The sequence below is a fragment of the Melanaphis sacchari genome, unplaced genomic scaffold, assembly GCF_002803265.2.
Source record: "Melanaphis sacchari strain LSU unplaced genomic scaffold, SCAv2.0 Contig7_pilon_pilon, whole genome shotgun sequence".
Classification (NCBI taxonomy): Eukaryota; Metazoa; Arthropoda; class Insecta; order Hemiptera; family Aphididae; genus Melanaphis; species Melanaphis sacchari.
This window is the reverse complement of record NW_020271560.1, coordinates 4572846-4586038: the sequence shown is the minus strand read 5'-3', so window position 1 is coordinate 4586038 and position 13193 is coordinate 4572846. Positions and strand designations below refer to the sequence as shown.

General features: G+C 29.1%; 1 protein-coding gene and 1 long non-coding RNA gene across 2 annotated transcripts in view; one reads left to right on the top strand and one right to left on the bottom strand.

The window, feature by feature from the left end:
* The window catches only part of LOC112601601 (E3 ubiquitin-protein ligase UBR4), a 29610-nt gene extending 19886 nt beyond the window's left edge, over positions 1–9724 (top strand). The window contains exons 55-72 of the mRNA XM_025349306.1: positions 61–1301; positions 1368–1587; positions 1683–1922; positions 2042–2356; positions 2418–2765; positions 3268–3435; positions 3703–3906; positions 3970–4578; positions 4976–5152; positions 5234–5656; positions 5749–6021; positions 6093–6206; positions 6271–6408; positions 6825–7300; positions 7958–8278; positions 8351–8681; positions 8751–8910; positions 9620–9724. Coding sequence (XP_025205091.1) covers positions 61–1301; positions 1368–1587; positions 1683–1922; positions 2042–2356; positions 2418–2765; positions 3268–3435; positions 3703–3906; positions 3970–4578; positions 4976–5152; positions 5234–5656; positions 5749–6021; positions 6093–6206; positions 6271–6408; positions 6825–7300; positions 7958–8278; positions 8351–8681; positions 8751–8910; positions 9620–9684 — 5823 coding nt within the window. The 3' untranslated portion in view covers positions 9685–9724. The remainder of the gene's footprint in view (positions 1–60; positions 1302–1367; positions 1588–1682; positions 1923–2041; positions 2357–2417; positions 2766–3267; positions 3436–3702; positions 3907–3969; positions 4579–4975; positions 5153–5233; positions 5657–5748; positions 6022–6092; positions 6207–6270; positions 6409–6824; positions 7301–7957; positions 8279–8350; positions 8682–8750; positions 8911–9619) is intronic.
* Positions 9725–10143: 419 nt separating this feature from the next.
* Positions 10144–13193, bottom strand: LOC112601877. The gene is made up of 3 exons (XR_003115065.1): positions 13092–13193; positions 11230–11304; positions 10144–10160 (listed from the first exon to the last, which is right to left on the bottom strand). It is a non-coding gene; the product is annotated as an uncharacterized LOC112601877 (long non-coding RNA).

Sequence of the window (13193 nt, the reverse complement as noted above, 5' to 3'; positions counted from 1 at the left end):
CTTATTTAAATTTATGACTATTTTGTATTATTGTTCCAAAATATGCATATTTATTTTTAGAATTTCCAAAGCACATGCGACATTGGTGATCAGAATACACCGCTATCTCTGAACTTGACATATGACAAACTAGTTGAATTAGTAGAAGATGTAAAAGTTTGTGTAGATATTGCATCAAGTCGTATGCTGAACTGGCAATTATATTGTCGCAAAGATAACACAGTTTTATTATATTTAATGCGCGCAGCTTGCTTTTTAGATGAGGGTGTATCATCTACAATTTTGCATTTGCTTCAGTATGCTATTTGTGGAGCTAAACATCAGTCAGGAACTCCTTCTGCGAAAGAATCTAAATCTAAAGTGTCTAAAGTAGCTGAAGATATTGAGAATGCTATGCTTGAAGAAGCTCAATGCATGATACTAGTTAAAGAAATGAATAAACGGCTAAATAAAGATATTTTAACACGATTTGTCAAAACATTCTTACTTGAAACAAATTCTACACATATTCGTTGGCAAGCTCATGCATTAGTGTTGTCAATTTATAGAAATTCAGAACATGATGATCAAGAAAAATTACTTGAGTTGTTATGGGCCCTCTGGCCACAGTTGCCTACTTATGGAAGGAAAGCATCTCAATTTGTAGATTTATTAGGTTATTTCAGTTTTAAGTACAATCAAAAGGCAGCTACATCAACTAAATATGTTGAACAGGCAATTGAATTATTAAGAACACAAAACTATAAGCTAGCATGCCACCCTAATGCTAATTTATATACCCAAATATCACAATATGTTGATTTAGAAGGATTTTATTTAGAAAGTGAACCTTGCATGGTTTGTAATAATCCTGAAATACCCTTCACCAATATCAAGTTGACTTCCATAAAAGTAGATTCAAAATTCACTACTACTACTCAAATTGTTAAGCTCATGGGAAGTCACACTATTAATAAAATAGTATTACGAATAACTGACTTAAAACGTACCAAAATGGTACGTACAATGAATATATTTTATAATAATCGTTATGTACAAGCAGTGGTAGAACTTAAAAACAAACCAGCTATGTGGCATAAAGCTAAAGAAATCACATTAACATCTGGACAAACTGAAGTGAAAGTCGAATTTGCTGTGCCAATAGTTGCGTGGAATTTATTAATTGAATATTCTAGTTTTTATGAAAACTTGCATGCTTCTTCAGAGACTTTACAGTGTCCTAGATGTAGTGCAACAGTACCTGCAAATCCTGGTGTTTGTTCTAACTGTGGCGAGAATGTTTTTCAATGTCATAAATGCCGGTAAGTTTATTGCAATATCTATAATTCAATACACTGGTAACTATAATTTTTATTTTTTTTTTTTAGTGCAATAAATTATGATGAAAAAGATCCTTTCCTCTGTCATTCTTGTGGTTTTTGTAAATATGCTAAATTCGATTATGTTTTAACTGCCAAGCCTTGTTGTGCTGTTGATCCTATTGAAGATGATCATGATAGGAATAAAACAATAAATTCCATCAATACTAATTTGGAAAAAGCTGATAGATTATACAAACAACTTGTATCCTCAAAACCTGTATTAGAGGTAAACAAAAATATTTACATGATCAATTAAAATGTGTTAGAAAACATATTACTGATAATCAAAATGCCTATTGGCTATTTATTATTATTTTTTAGAATATGTTAGTAAAAGTTATGGAAAATCGTTTGGAAAAATCAAATAATACAAATGTAGAAGAGAGCCAAAGTCCAAATGTTGTTCCTGTATCAGGTTTTGCTGCTGTTGTTAATGGGGCTATGAACAATAACATTTCTTCTGGACCTGTACATCAAGTAAATAGATCTATTCAATTGCTGGCACAAAAGTATGGTTCTGAATGCCGTAATACTTTTGAAGATCTCAGTCGTATTGTTCAAGTAATTATTATGTTTTATTCTGAAAATCTTATTAACTGCCAATATTTTATTGAATAATATCTGTTATGATAGTCTCCTAAAAATGTATATAATATTTAAATGTTTATAAATTATTTCAGAAAGTTTTGGCAAGCCGTAAAGAGTTAATAGCATATGATCAAAAACAATTGGGACAAGTTAAATCTACAATTCGTTTTAATGGCAGTATTAGTTCTCTTTCAGTTTCTGACTCAGCAATATCTATTTCTCAAAATACATCACCAGTATATTCATTACCAAATACAAGTTGTTATGGGTGTATAACAGCAGCTCTAGAACATTGTTTTGTTATGTTACGTGCTCTTGCTACAAACATGACATTGCGTAAAATACTTTTGCAACAAGGACTTATTCAAGAATTAGTAGAAAATAATATCAGAAGAGGATCAGTTCAAGTAATACTTAAAACTTATTAATTTAAAAAATGTTTAATTTTGTATTTAAATTTAATTTTAGACTCAAGAAGAAGTAAGAAATCTTCTTTGTATTTTAATACAAGATAATCAAAAAGCTACTGAAGATTTATGTGGATTATTGAGTCAAAGGATATCACTAACAATTCGAGGACCAATTGCAAATGCTGATCTAGCGTTTGCTGTAAGACCTGAGATATCTTTATTGGCAACAATGTTGTATAAAGAAGATTCATGTTGGGAACAAAAAGCTAAATGTGTAATGCAGCTATTTTTTATGACATGTAAAGAATTCCAGTCTTCAGCAATTGTTACCTATATAACACTACCATGTTTAAAAATGATGCGTAATATTATTAAACCACCAGCTTCATCATCTAAAGCAAACAAGGTAAATTTTATCATTATTTTTATTTTTTTAAAGATCTCTTGAACATTGAAAGTTAAATTAATTATAAACGAAAAACATTTAACAAGGTTAGGTTCATCAAGTTCAATATAATTATTTTATTAAAAATTATCCAAGTCCAAAAATATTAATTCCAGTACTTAAAGGTGTAAAGGTGCTCTCTAACTTTGAAATGCCATGTCTGAATAAGAGTTAATCACAGTCTTTCTTCATTCTTTGGTCTAAGTCCTTACAATCAAGTAATGTGCGTGTTGTGTTTTCAAAGTTTATGACATAAGATGCCTTTCTGCTAGCCATTCCTGGTTTTATTTTTATAATTTCCCTTCAATTACGTGTTGAAATGTATAAGATTATATTATAGTATATAGAGTATCAGAGCACATAGAAATATTAATTATAAAATACTTGAACACTTATCTATATGGATATTTTAACATAACCATGTTGTACAAAATTTTATTGATTTTATTTGTTGTTTATCTAGGATAAATCTACAGATACCTTGTCAACTGTTCAAATGTCCGATAATTTAATGGTCGATTTTAGAAAATGGGCTAAACAAAGTCCTGAGCATATGTTTAATGCATGGCGTAAACGACTTCAAAAGAAAATACCATCAGATACTCCTGTTAAAAATAAGCCAAAATCAAAGGTAAGATTTTAAAATATTGTTTTTTTTTTTTTTATAAAACAAAGGGATGGACAATTATTTTGAAAACAAAAATGAATAAGTAAATATCTAAATTCTTAGACAGATTTCATTAATATTTTTATTTAAACAGAGGTAGTAATTTAATTTATTTTTAAGTTAATGAAAAATTAAGTTACCAGTAGAAATTTAGTTAATTATAAATTTCAGTATTTCAGATAAATATATATATATATTTTTTTAATTTTATGTATTTCCTTATATTTTTAGAATGAAATCAGACAATATTATTTAGCTTCTAAATATTTTAAAAAATGGAGATTATATTCTTTAAGAGATATTGCAAAGCCATTCCACCTAACAGAGTCTTCTTGGCTAAAGCATTTCTTATTCTGTTCGAGTACACGTTTATTAAGACAAGTTGCCTGTGCTATATTTGAAGGTATTGCTCAAGTACCAGAAAGGAAGAAAGAGGTAAATTTTCTTATTAAACTTTTAGTTATTTTAACTCTAAATTAATATCTGAAATGTTTGTAGATTTTAGATCTTCTGACAGGGTTTTTAACAGAATTAGGAAATGCTGGAGAAAACTGTGCTGAATTTTTAGGTTTATATCAAAACCTTATTCAGCAAACTCCTTGGAAACAATATTTGGCGTTACGTGGAGTACTTATTATGATATCAGACATAATTACAAAAGAAATAAAACATTTGCATCATTTAGAAGAAACTACATTAACTTCAGATTTAGCTCAAGGATTTGTCTTAAAAAGTTTAACTGGATTGTTGGCATCGTTTTTGGAAGTTGAGAGCATAAAACAACAGTACAAAGGAAGACTTGTAGGCGCTATTTTAAATGGCTATCTTTCTCTCCGCCGTTTAGTCGTTCAAAGAACACGCCTAATTGATGAAACACAATCTCAACTTCTGGATCTTCTTGAAGAAATGACGTGTGGAACAGAAGCAGAATCTAAAGCATTTATGGCAATATGTGTAGAAACTGTAGAAAAATGTGATATACAGGATGTTCGTACTCCAGTTTTTGTATTTGAAAGATTGTGTTCGATCATTTATCCAGAAGAAAATGATGTTGGAGAATTTTATATGAATCTAGATAAAGATCCTCAACAAGAAGACTTTTTGCAAGTAAGTTATAATAACATTTATGGTTTAACTATGTATACATTTACAATTGTTTCATAAAAATATAATTGAACTAAGCCTTGTTGGTTCTTGTTTTTAATCCTGTAACAAAGGTGTAGCCAGGAAGATGATTATTACCTCTCTCTGTTTTTAGCTGACAAGTTTATTAAATTAAGAAAGGAATAAACGGGAATGTTCTACACTAAACATGTCTTGATTATTGCCCCCCTCCCCTTTATGAAATTTATAACTATGTCCTTGTCTTGTAATGCAAGTATATTATAGCTAGTTCATAATTACTTTTATAATAATTTGTTGTTAAATATTCAATAAATTAAATTAATAAAAAAAATATTTTTATTTTTATTGAAAAAAAATCAAGTTAATTATTGTTTTACAGGGCCGTATGTTAGGTAATCCATATAGTTGTAACGAATCTGGTCTTGGACCTCTAATGAGAGATGTTAAAAATAAAATTTGTCAAGATTGTGAACTGGTTGCTCTTCTGGAAGATGATAATGGCATGGAACTTTTGGTTAACAATAAAATAATCAGTTTGGATCTGCCCGTTAAAGAGGTAAAACATTGTGTTTATAATGGATTATAGAATGAAATTATTATATTATAACTGACTTATTTATAAATTGTTTATAACTAGGTGTACAAAAAGATTTGGTTACCAGAAGGTGGAGATAATGAAGCTGCCATGCATATTGTTTATCGCATGAGAGGATTATTGGGAGATGCTACTGAGGAATTCATTGAAACATTGGATGCCAAATCTGATCAAGAAGTCAATAACGAAGAAGTTTATAAAATGGCTAATGTAATGGCAGAGTGTCGTGGTTTGGGAGTTCTAATGTATCGTCTATCTACAATTAAAGATCTGACAAGGTCACGTCCACTCCTCCAAGTACTTCTTAAATTACTTGGACTTTGTGTTAAAGTAAAACATAATCAAGAAATATTAACCGAACCTATGCTAGGATCCATACCAATTCTTCTTAATACACTTGAGTTATGTTTAAGTAATGAAGCTGATGGCTTGTCAAATACATCACTAACTGAACAAACTCTTGACGTAAGTAAAATTTAAATGTAAATATATTTAGATTTATGTATGCTATTATACTTTTTAAATTATTTAAAATAATTTATTAATTCAATAAATAGATTTTGGAAACAATACTATCAAAAGCTACTTCCAAAGGCCCAGAGGCATTTGCTAGACTATCAGAGACATTTGGCCCTGATGACCATATTCGATATCTTTTACACTGTGCATCAAATGCTCGCTATACAATTGTTCAGCATTTAACTCGCGTCTTAGCTGCTCTTACATACAATAATAAAGCTAAGATGATTGTTCTCATGGATCATTTTGCTTCAGTGATTTCTGATTTTGAAAAATTTGATGATGTCCATTCTGCTCAAGATGAACAAATGGTAATATGATTAATGACTCATTAAATTTAGAAATAAATTAAAATTATTTATTTTTGTTAATATATATATAGATGAATTTGTTTTGTGATTTGACATACGGTATTGAAAATAATTCACTTGGAAATACATTAAAAGATTATATACTTTCCCTTGGGGTTATTAATAATGTTATTCAATATATATCGGTGAGTATAATTTGTAGTTTATAAATTTAAATAACATCTTAAAATAACTTAATTTGCCCTGTAGCACCATGCACCTAGAGTAAAATCAACGTTAAACAAAAACAATGATAAAGATGAATGGAAAGAATTTATTTCTAAACCTTCATTAAAATATATTTTAAGGTTTTGGACTGGATTAGCTAATGGCCATGAACCAACTCAGGTATATTATTAAATTATGAAAATTAAAAATTTTATGTTGTTTTTAAAATATTTAAATTGTATTTTTTAAATATTTGTGTTATTTTAGATTCTGAGCTAAGAAGTTTATTATATATTAGTTTTATAATGATATTTTGTTGTTATCTTTTTCTGTTAATACTTTTTTTGGACTAAATGTGTGGTCTAAAAATGTATTGTTCTTCTTTTATTAATTAGAATTATTATCTAGCTGGTACCTTGAAGACATATTTTAATTACATCTAATAGTTTCATAAAATACAAAAACAATAAATTTAATCAAACGCAAATATAACCTAATTACTCAGAATCTTTTTCTTTTCTTGGATAAATTTTAGTTTGAAATATATTTTTGATTGTTTTATTTTTAATAAAATCTGCATTTTATAATAATTTTAGACTGCTGTTTCTGATGAATGTATTCATACAGTACATTGCTTAGAACAAGTGTCATCAGATGAGCATGTTGGTTCTCTTGCAGAAAATTTATTAGAAGCATTGAAAACTAATCCAAAAATGGCTGAAAAAATAGAACAAGTTCGTGAACAAACTAAAGCTGAGAAAAAACGATTAGCAATGGCAATGCGACAAAAACAACTTGGACAATTAGGAATGCGTACTAATGAAAAGGGTCAAGTAACTGCTGAAACTTCATTATTGCAACAAGTAGAAGATTTAGGAGAAGAAACTGGATTAGTGTGTGTAATTTGTCGAGAAGGATATAAATTCCAACCAACTAAAGTATTAGGTATTTATACATTTACCAAAAGGTGTGTTGTTGAAGAACATGAAGTGAAACCTCGCAAAACCATTGGGTACAGTACTGTAACACATTTTAATGTTGTTCATTTTGACTGTCATATGTCTGCAGTTAGGTAAGCAATGTTTAAAAAATACTATTTTATCTTTATTGCTTATTTTGTAAAATTAAAAAAAAATATGTGTCTATGTAATCCACAAATTGTGTCTGAATGTTGAACATTAATCTTACAATTTTATTCTAAATATGTTACAATTATTATACATATTTATTAAAAATAAATATATATGTTAACTAAAAGTAATATAATATTAGGTTATAAATTACATAAATACTTAATATTAATTATTTAAATTTTAATATTTTAATATATATATATATATATATAAAAAAAAACAAACAATACAAAGTGGTTGTGTATGTAAGATATCTTATAAATAATTTATTTAATTTTAATTATTGAACAGTTAACTAACCTTAAAATTATATGCATTATATATATATTGTATATTATTTAATACTCCATAATTGTTTTATTAGCATTAGTCCGATTCATCAGATGATTGATTGTGCTTTCTTTATTTACATTGATTCCTAACGTAACTAGTATGTGTCTGCAAATATATACTTATTGAAAATTATTGTATATTATTGGGGACCAGATTTAAACTATTGTCTTTAGTCACTACTTACCAATAAACAATAACATTAAAATATAATTTATTTTTATAAAGAAAATTAAATTGTTCTATTTTTTAATTGTATTTTATAGACTTGCAAGGGTTAGAGATGAATGGGAATCGGCAGCTTTACAAAATGCAAACACCAAGTGTAATGGCTTATTGCCAATGTGGGGTCCTTCAGTTGCTGAATCAGCATATGCAAATTGTTTAGCCAGGCATAACTCATATTTACAGGAAGCTACTGGCCAAAGAGATATAAGTTACATGCAAACAGTGCATGATCTCAAGTTACTTTTATTCAGATTTGCACAAGCAAAGAGCTTCCATGAAGATACTGGGGGTGGTGGACCTCAGTCTAATATGAACCTAGTTCCATACCTTATGCAAATGGCATTATATGTAATTAATACGTACGTATCAGTTCAATTTGATAATTTATATTTTATTAAAGTTGTGTTTAAAATGAATGTATATACTCTTAGGACTAGGCGATCCATTGCAGAGGAACGTAATTTGAACACATACCTAGAACCAAAGTCTGCAGATCAGTTGATTGATACTTTTTATGATACTGAAGGTCCATTATATTATCTTACAATGGCCATTATGCTGACTCCATACTCAAAATGGATGTCGACAAATCGTTTAATACATTTGAATAGAATAATATTGATGGCTCATGTTCATCATACCAATTCTTCTATAGCACCCAATGTACGCTCTGTGCCTTTGACTCCTCATGATTATACTGCTTACAAATCAGCTCTTATTTTCTTTGTATTAATCAATAAGATGTATGAATGCTATTTCAAGGTAACGATCACTTTTTTTTTTTTAATTAATATAATTTTCTTGATACTTATATTTGTGTGTTACTTACAGACCGTCGAGGTTACTGAAAGTAAAAGTTGGTCAGTAAGCTTAGCTGACTTTATTCGTCATAATGATGAGATGCTGCTCAAATCATCAGAAATGATGATGAATGCTTTAAGTGTTGATTTCTTACCTTGTACCTCATTTGAAGAACTTTGTGATGCTGCACGTAAGATAAAAATTTTCTAAATACAATGTTTATCACATATATTATAAAATAGTGAGGCAAACTAAGATATATAAATATATATATTAAATAAAACTGATTTTAGATTCTGAGTAAAAAAAATGTCACAATTTGCTTAAAAAAATTATTTCTAATAATTGTTTTGAAAATAATATATAATATAATCATTTAATTTTATTTTTCTGAGGTGTTATTTAATGTTTAAGATAAAACTACATAAATAATTCTAATTGACAATACTTGTTTTCCTTAAATTCAATTTTAATTTATTATTGTCATTATTTTAAAAGTATTTATGTTTTCTTACATTATTACTTTTTAACTAAATCTCACCAGTATTTTATAATAGTGATGTTCAAATTGGATAAATTTAAATATAAACATTTTTGCTTGATATTCTGTTGAATTTTCAACTGTTAAGCTCAAAACTGTCAAAATATGTTTAAATATTTTTTTTTATAAATATCAAAACTCTTAATTTGTATTTTTTCTTAACTTGAATAATTTCTTAATAGTAAAACTCTTAGATAAAAATATCTTAATACATATTCTTTTGTGTTATATTTTATAATAATTTTATCTAGCCTTGTATTTATGTAGCGGTAGCTAAGAGTTTAGTTATTCAAATTTAATTGTTATTGAAATTAGTTGTTGTGTTATCTTAAAACCAGTTGTATTTATTTAATTCCAGGTTTGAATGTATCAGATCCATCAAATCACATTAAAAACATTTTGAACACTTACCTTCATCAATGAAAAATATGTTATACCTAGTAAATTAATAAAAAAAGATCACCATTATAAATTTATTTTAATTATTTATTCACGATATTTATTTTACATGTGATTATTTTATAAGTACATTAATTATAAGAAACTGGAAATTTAAATTCTAAAAAAATAAATAAAAATATTAAAATAAATAACTATTAATATTTTTCTTATTTAAAACAAGTGCACCACATTCCGGTTATGCCATCATAGTATTGTTGTTATTGTGTTCTACAGTGCTCGGTATGGTAAACGAAGAATTCAGTTGTATGAGAACTATTAGGTACGTCAAAAGTAAAGATAATATCTGAAAAATAAAATATTTATAACATACGAAGTGGTGATCTTTGGTCAATGCCACTTCCACTCACCGAGCCTAGTAATCCTCTATTGATTTCGTAGAAACCAATTACACTCACGTTCGGTTGATATTGATTCACAGCGTTCAAAAACAACGTGATCTGTTTACATGTAAAAAAAAAAATTATGTTTGTATTGAAGCAATCCATTAATGTGGCAATCTCTTTTTCTACTATCCGGAAAAGCTATTAGTGGGTAGTGCGTGTAAGCTATGGACAACACCATAGGTGATGTCTTGTTGGTGATAGAAGGGTAAGTGCTCCGCACCCCAATACGTGAATCAACTTTATCAAATTTAAACCGAAAATTTTTTTAAATAAAACAAATGAGCACGCATTCTTTTACTCGACGCGTTTAAGTGTCACATCACCTCGAATCATGTATTATAAACTTTATTTAAGATCAAAATATTTGATTGTTTGTTGAGGCGATTTAATTTTTTCTAAATATCGATGTGGTTACACGGAGTAAGTAGGTAAGCATTTGAGTTCTACGCCTGCAGTATCCGTTAAATCTTCGTGTATAAAGGGAACGGATCCGAACGCCAATGTTATTTTATATCGTCGGATATCATACCTTTCGTGCGTCTGTCACGTTTTTAAAACAAACCGAAATGGAGCACTCGAACCGCTCGACGTTTTTGGTAGTGGGAGGGGGATAGAGACATACGAAATATTTGCACTGCCAAAACCTACTTTTGAGTATTAATGATTTAATACATATAATATATATACATGTTGCGGCAGTATGTCAGTATTACGCCCTCAAGATTACTGTACCGGACCTTGCGGCACAGTTATGAGCAATGCGTGCACGATTGTCTGTGTACAATAATAATAATAATAATAATATAGACATTTTACATGGGTAAGTGGTATGTGATGACGTTTAGGTTGAATACGCGCACGGAGGAACGCCATTGCTATGTCGTCTGTTTGAATACATGTCACACCATGCTATCGTACGCGGAGACGAGTGTATAACAAACAAGACACGAGTACGTTGGATCTTATACGGACCACGCGCGCAATTCTCGTCGGATATCCGTCGAATCGGGATATCGCGTGCATAATATGACGTAGGTGAACAATTGTTCACTGCAGGGTGTCAGTAGTATTGGACAGGTACCTACGACACAGAGAGGAGGAATGTATCTTATACACACTGTACCTGAATATAATTCGATGTTGTCCATCTCGCCGACGACTTCAATTTCAATATAAGAAGTATCACGCTGTCGACGCACTGCGAGCAGCAGGACGGCACATGAAACAAAAAATAATGCGACGTGTATTCAAACATGTGTTAGGTTTAGGTATATATCATCATCATCATTATTATTATTATAAGTGTTTTTAGTACGTGCAGCTGCAAATATCACTTAATCCTCATTAGAATTCGTGATATTCATGGGTATATGACGGCCGGAGTAGAGTGTGATGGCAAATTGACGCGGGTACCGATGGAGCGATTATTGCCGGTTATGCCGACCGAACCGTACAGTGAGGCAAATTTTATTCAAAACGATTTCTTGGGACAACGAATATTAGACATAATTTTAACAAATCACCACGGTTGAAACGTTGACTCAGTTCGACCCTTGGCATAATTATGCGTTTCTCCTACTGCAGCTGTTGTATACGACAAACGGGACACGAATTAACTAACGAACCTTCCATATAATAATTGTCTGGTATTTTGGATTTTCCTTTTTACCCATACTAGTTATTGGTTGGTTTAGTATTGATTATTTTTCGTAGGAGTCATACAAGATGACGACTGAACGTCAACCTGCAGGTTATTCATTTTATGTAATGTTTTACTGATCAATTGCGATTATACGCGGTACTATCAAAATTAAATGTATTATCGTTTTTTACTTTTAACAGGTATATTTTTTATCATTATAATAAGTGTATATTATTATTATTATAACTGTTAAGAACTGTATTTTCAAATCCTATAGTTGTATATATACTTATTGTTATGGTACCTATTGGCTATTTCTAGGTAATGAATGTCAACATTTAACATTATTTTAGATTTCTGTTTTTATTTTGTATAATTTTAGTGATTATTTATTTAATGTTATTCTACACTTAGCTATATTGTATATCATTCACAAGAACACCGATCCTGTATGAGAAGGTCTTTAGTAAAAATTGCAAAACGTATTATTTCCGAAAAGACGAAAAATATCAATATCGAACTACCTATTATAGATCATAACATAATGATCAAATTTCGTTAAAATAAACCTTATTTTTACTATGTTTGTGATAGATGTTAAACTTTGATCTGAAAGTTTCATGATAAGTGTAAAATGCACTTATCTCCTTCGATGAAATTATGTTAAAACGATGCGTTTCCAATTATTGCTATTCATTATTTCAATGTAAACTATAAAAAATTAACTATGAAGCATAAAGCATCATTTTAAAAAATGTTTACGAAATAACCGAACTTATTTAGTCGATGTTTTCAAGTTTTTTATTATTATTTATTATTCGTATTAAATAGTAGTTACAATAAGTCGATTTAATCCTAGGAGAAAAAAATGACATGTAGACGACATGAATAGAGAAAATATCCATTGACATCACTCTATAAATATCCATATATCTATATATGTATAAGTAATAATGACAGGGAATAAATTAGGTATCTAAAATCTGAGTTTAAGGATACATTTTTTTGTTGTATAAATTTGAGCATGAAAATTGTTTTCAAGTTGAAGTAAAACGTTACATTTCCCATCAAAAAAAAAAAAAAATTGTCCGTATAGATTTTTAAATAAGCTATGGTAAGCTACAATTTTAATAGTAGAGGCATATAGTTGTATTGTAAAAAGATATAGACTGAACTTTTATTATTTTTTTTAATAATATGGGTTTACATTGAACTATAATTTATATCGCGTAGGTAGTTATGAAAAGCGGTTTTGTAATTTTATTTTATTTACGAGTTCGTGCTCTACTGGATGATATTAAAACTCTACTATTGTTTCGGACATAAACTGCACGCGTACTTACAAATTGATGAAAAATTTCGTGCCCAAAAGCGCGTGATATACGTTTTTGCGTAAATCGGCATTTCCGATAAAAGTGGAAAATTAAAATAGATTGGTTACACGT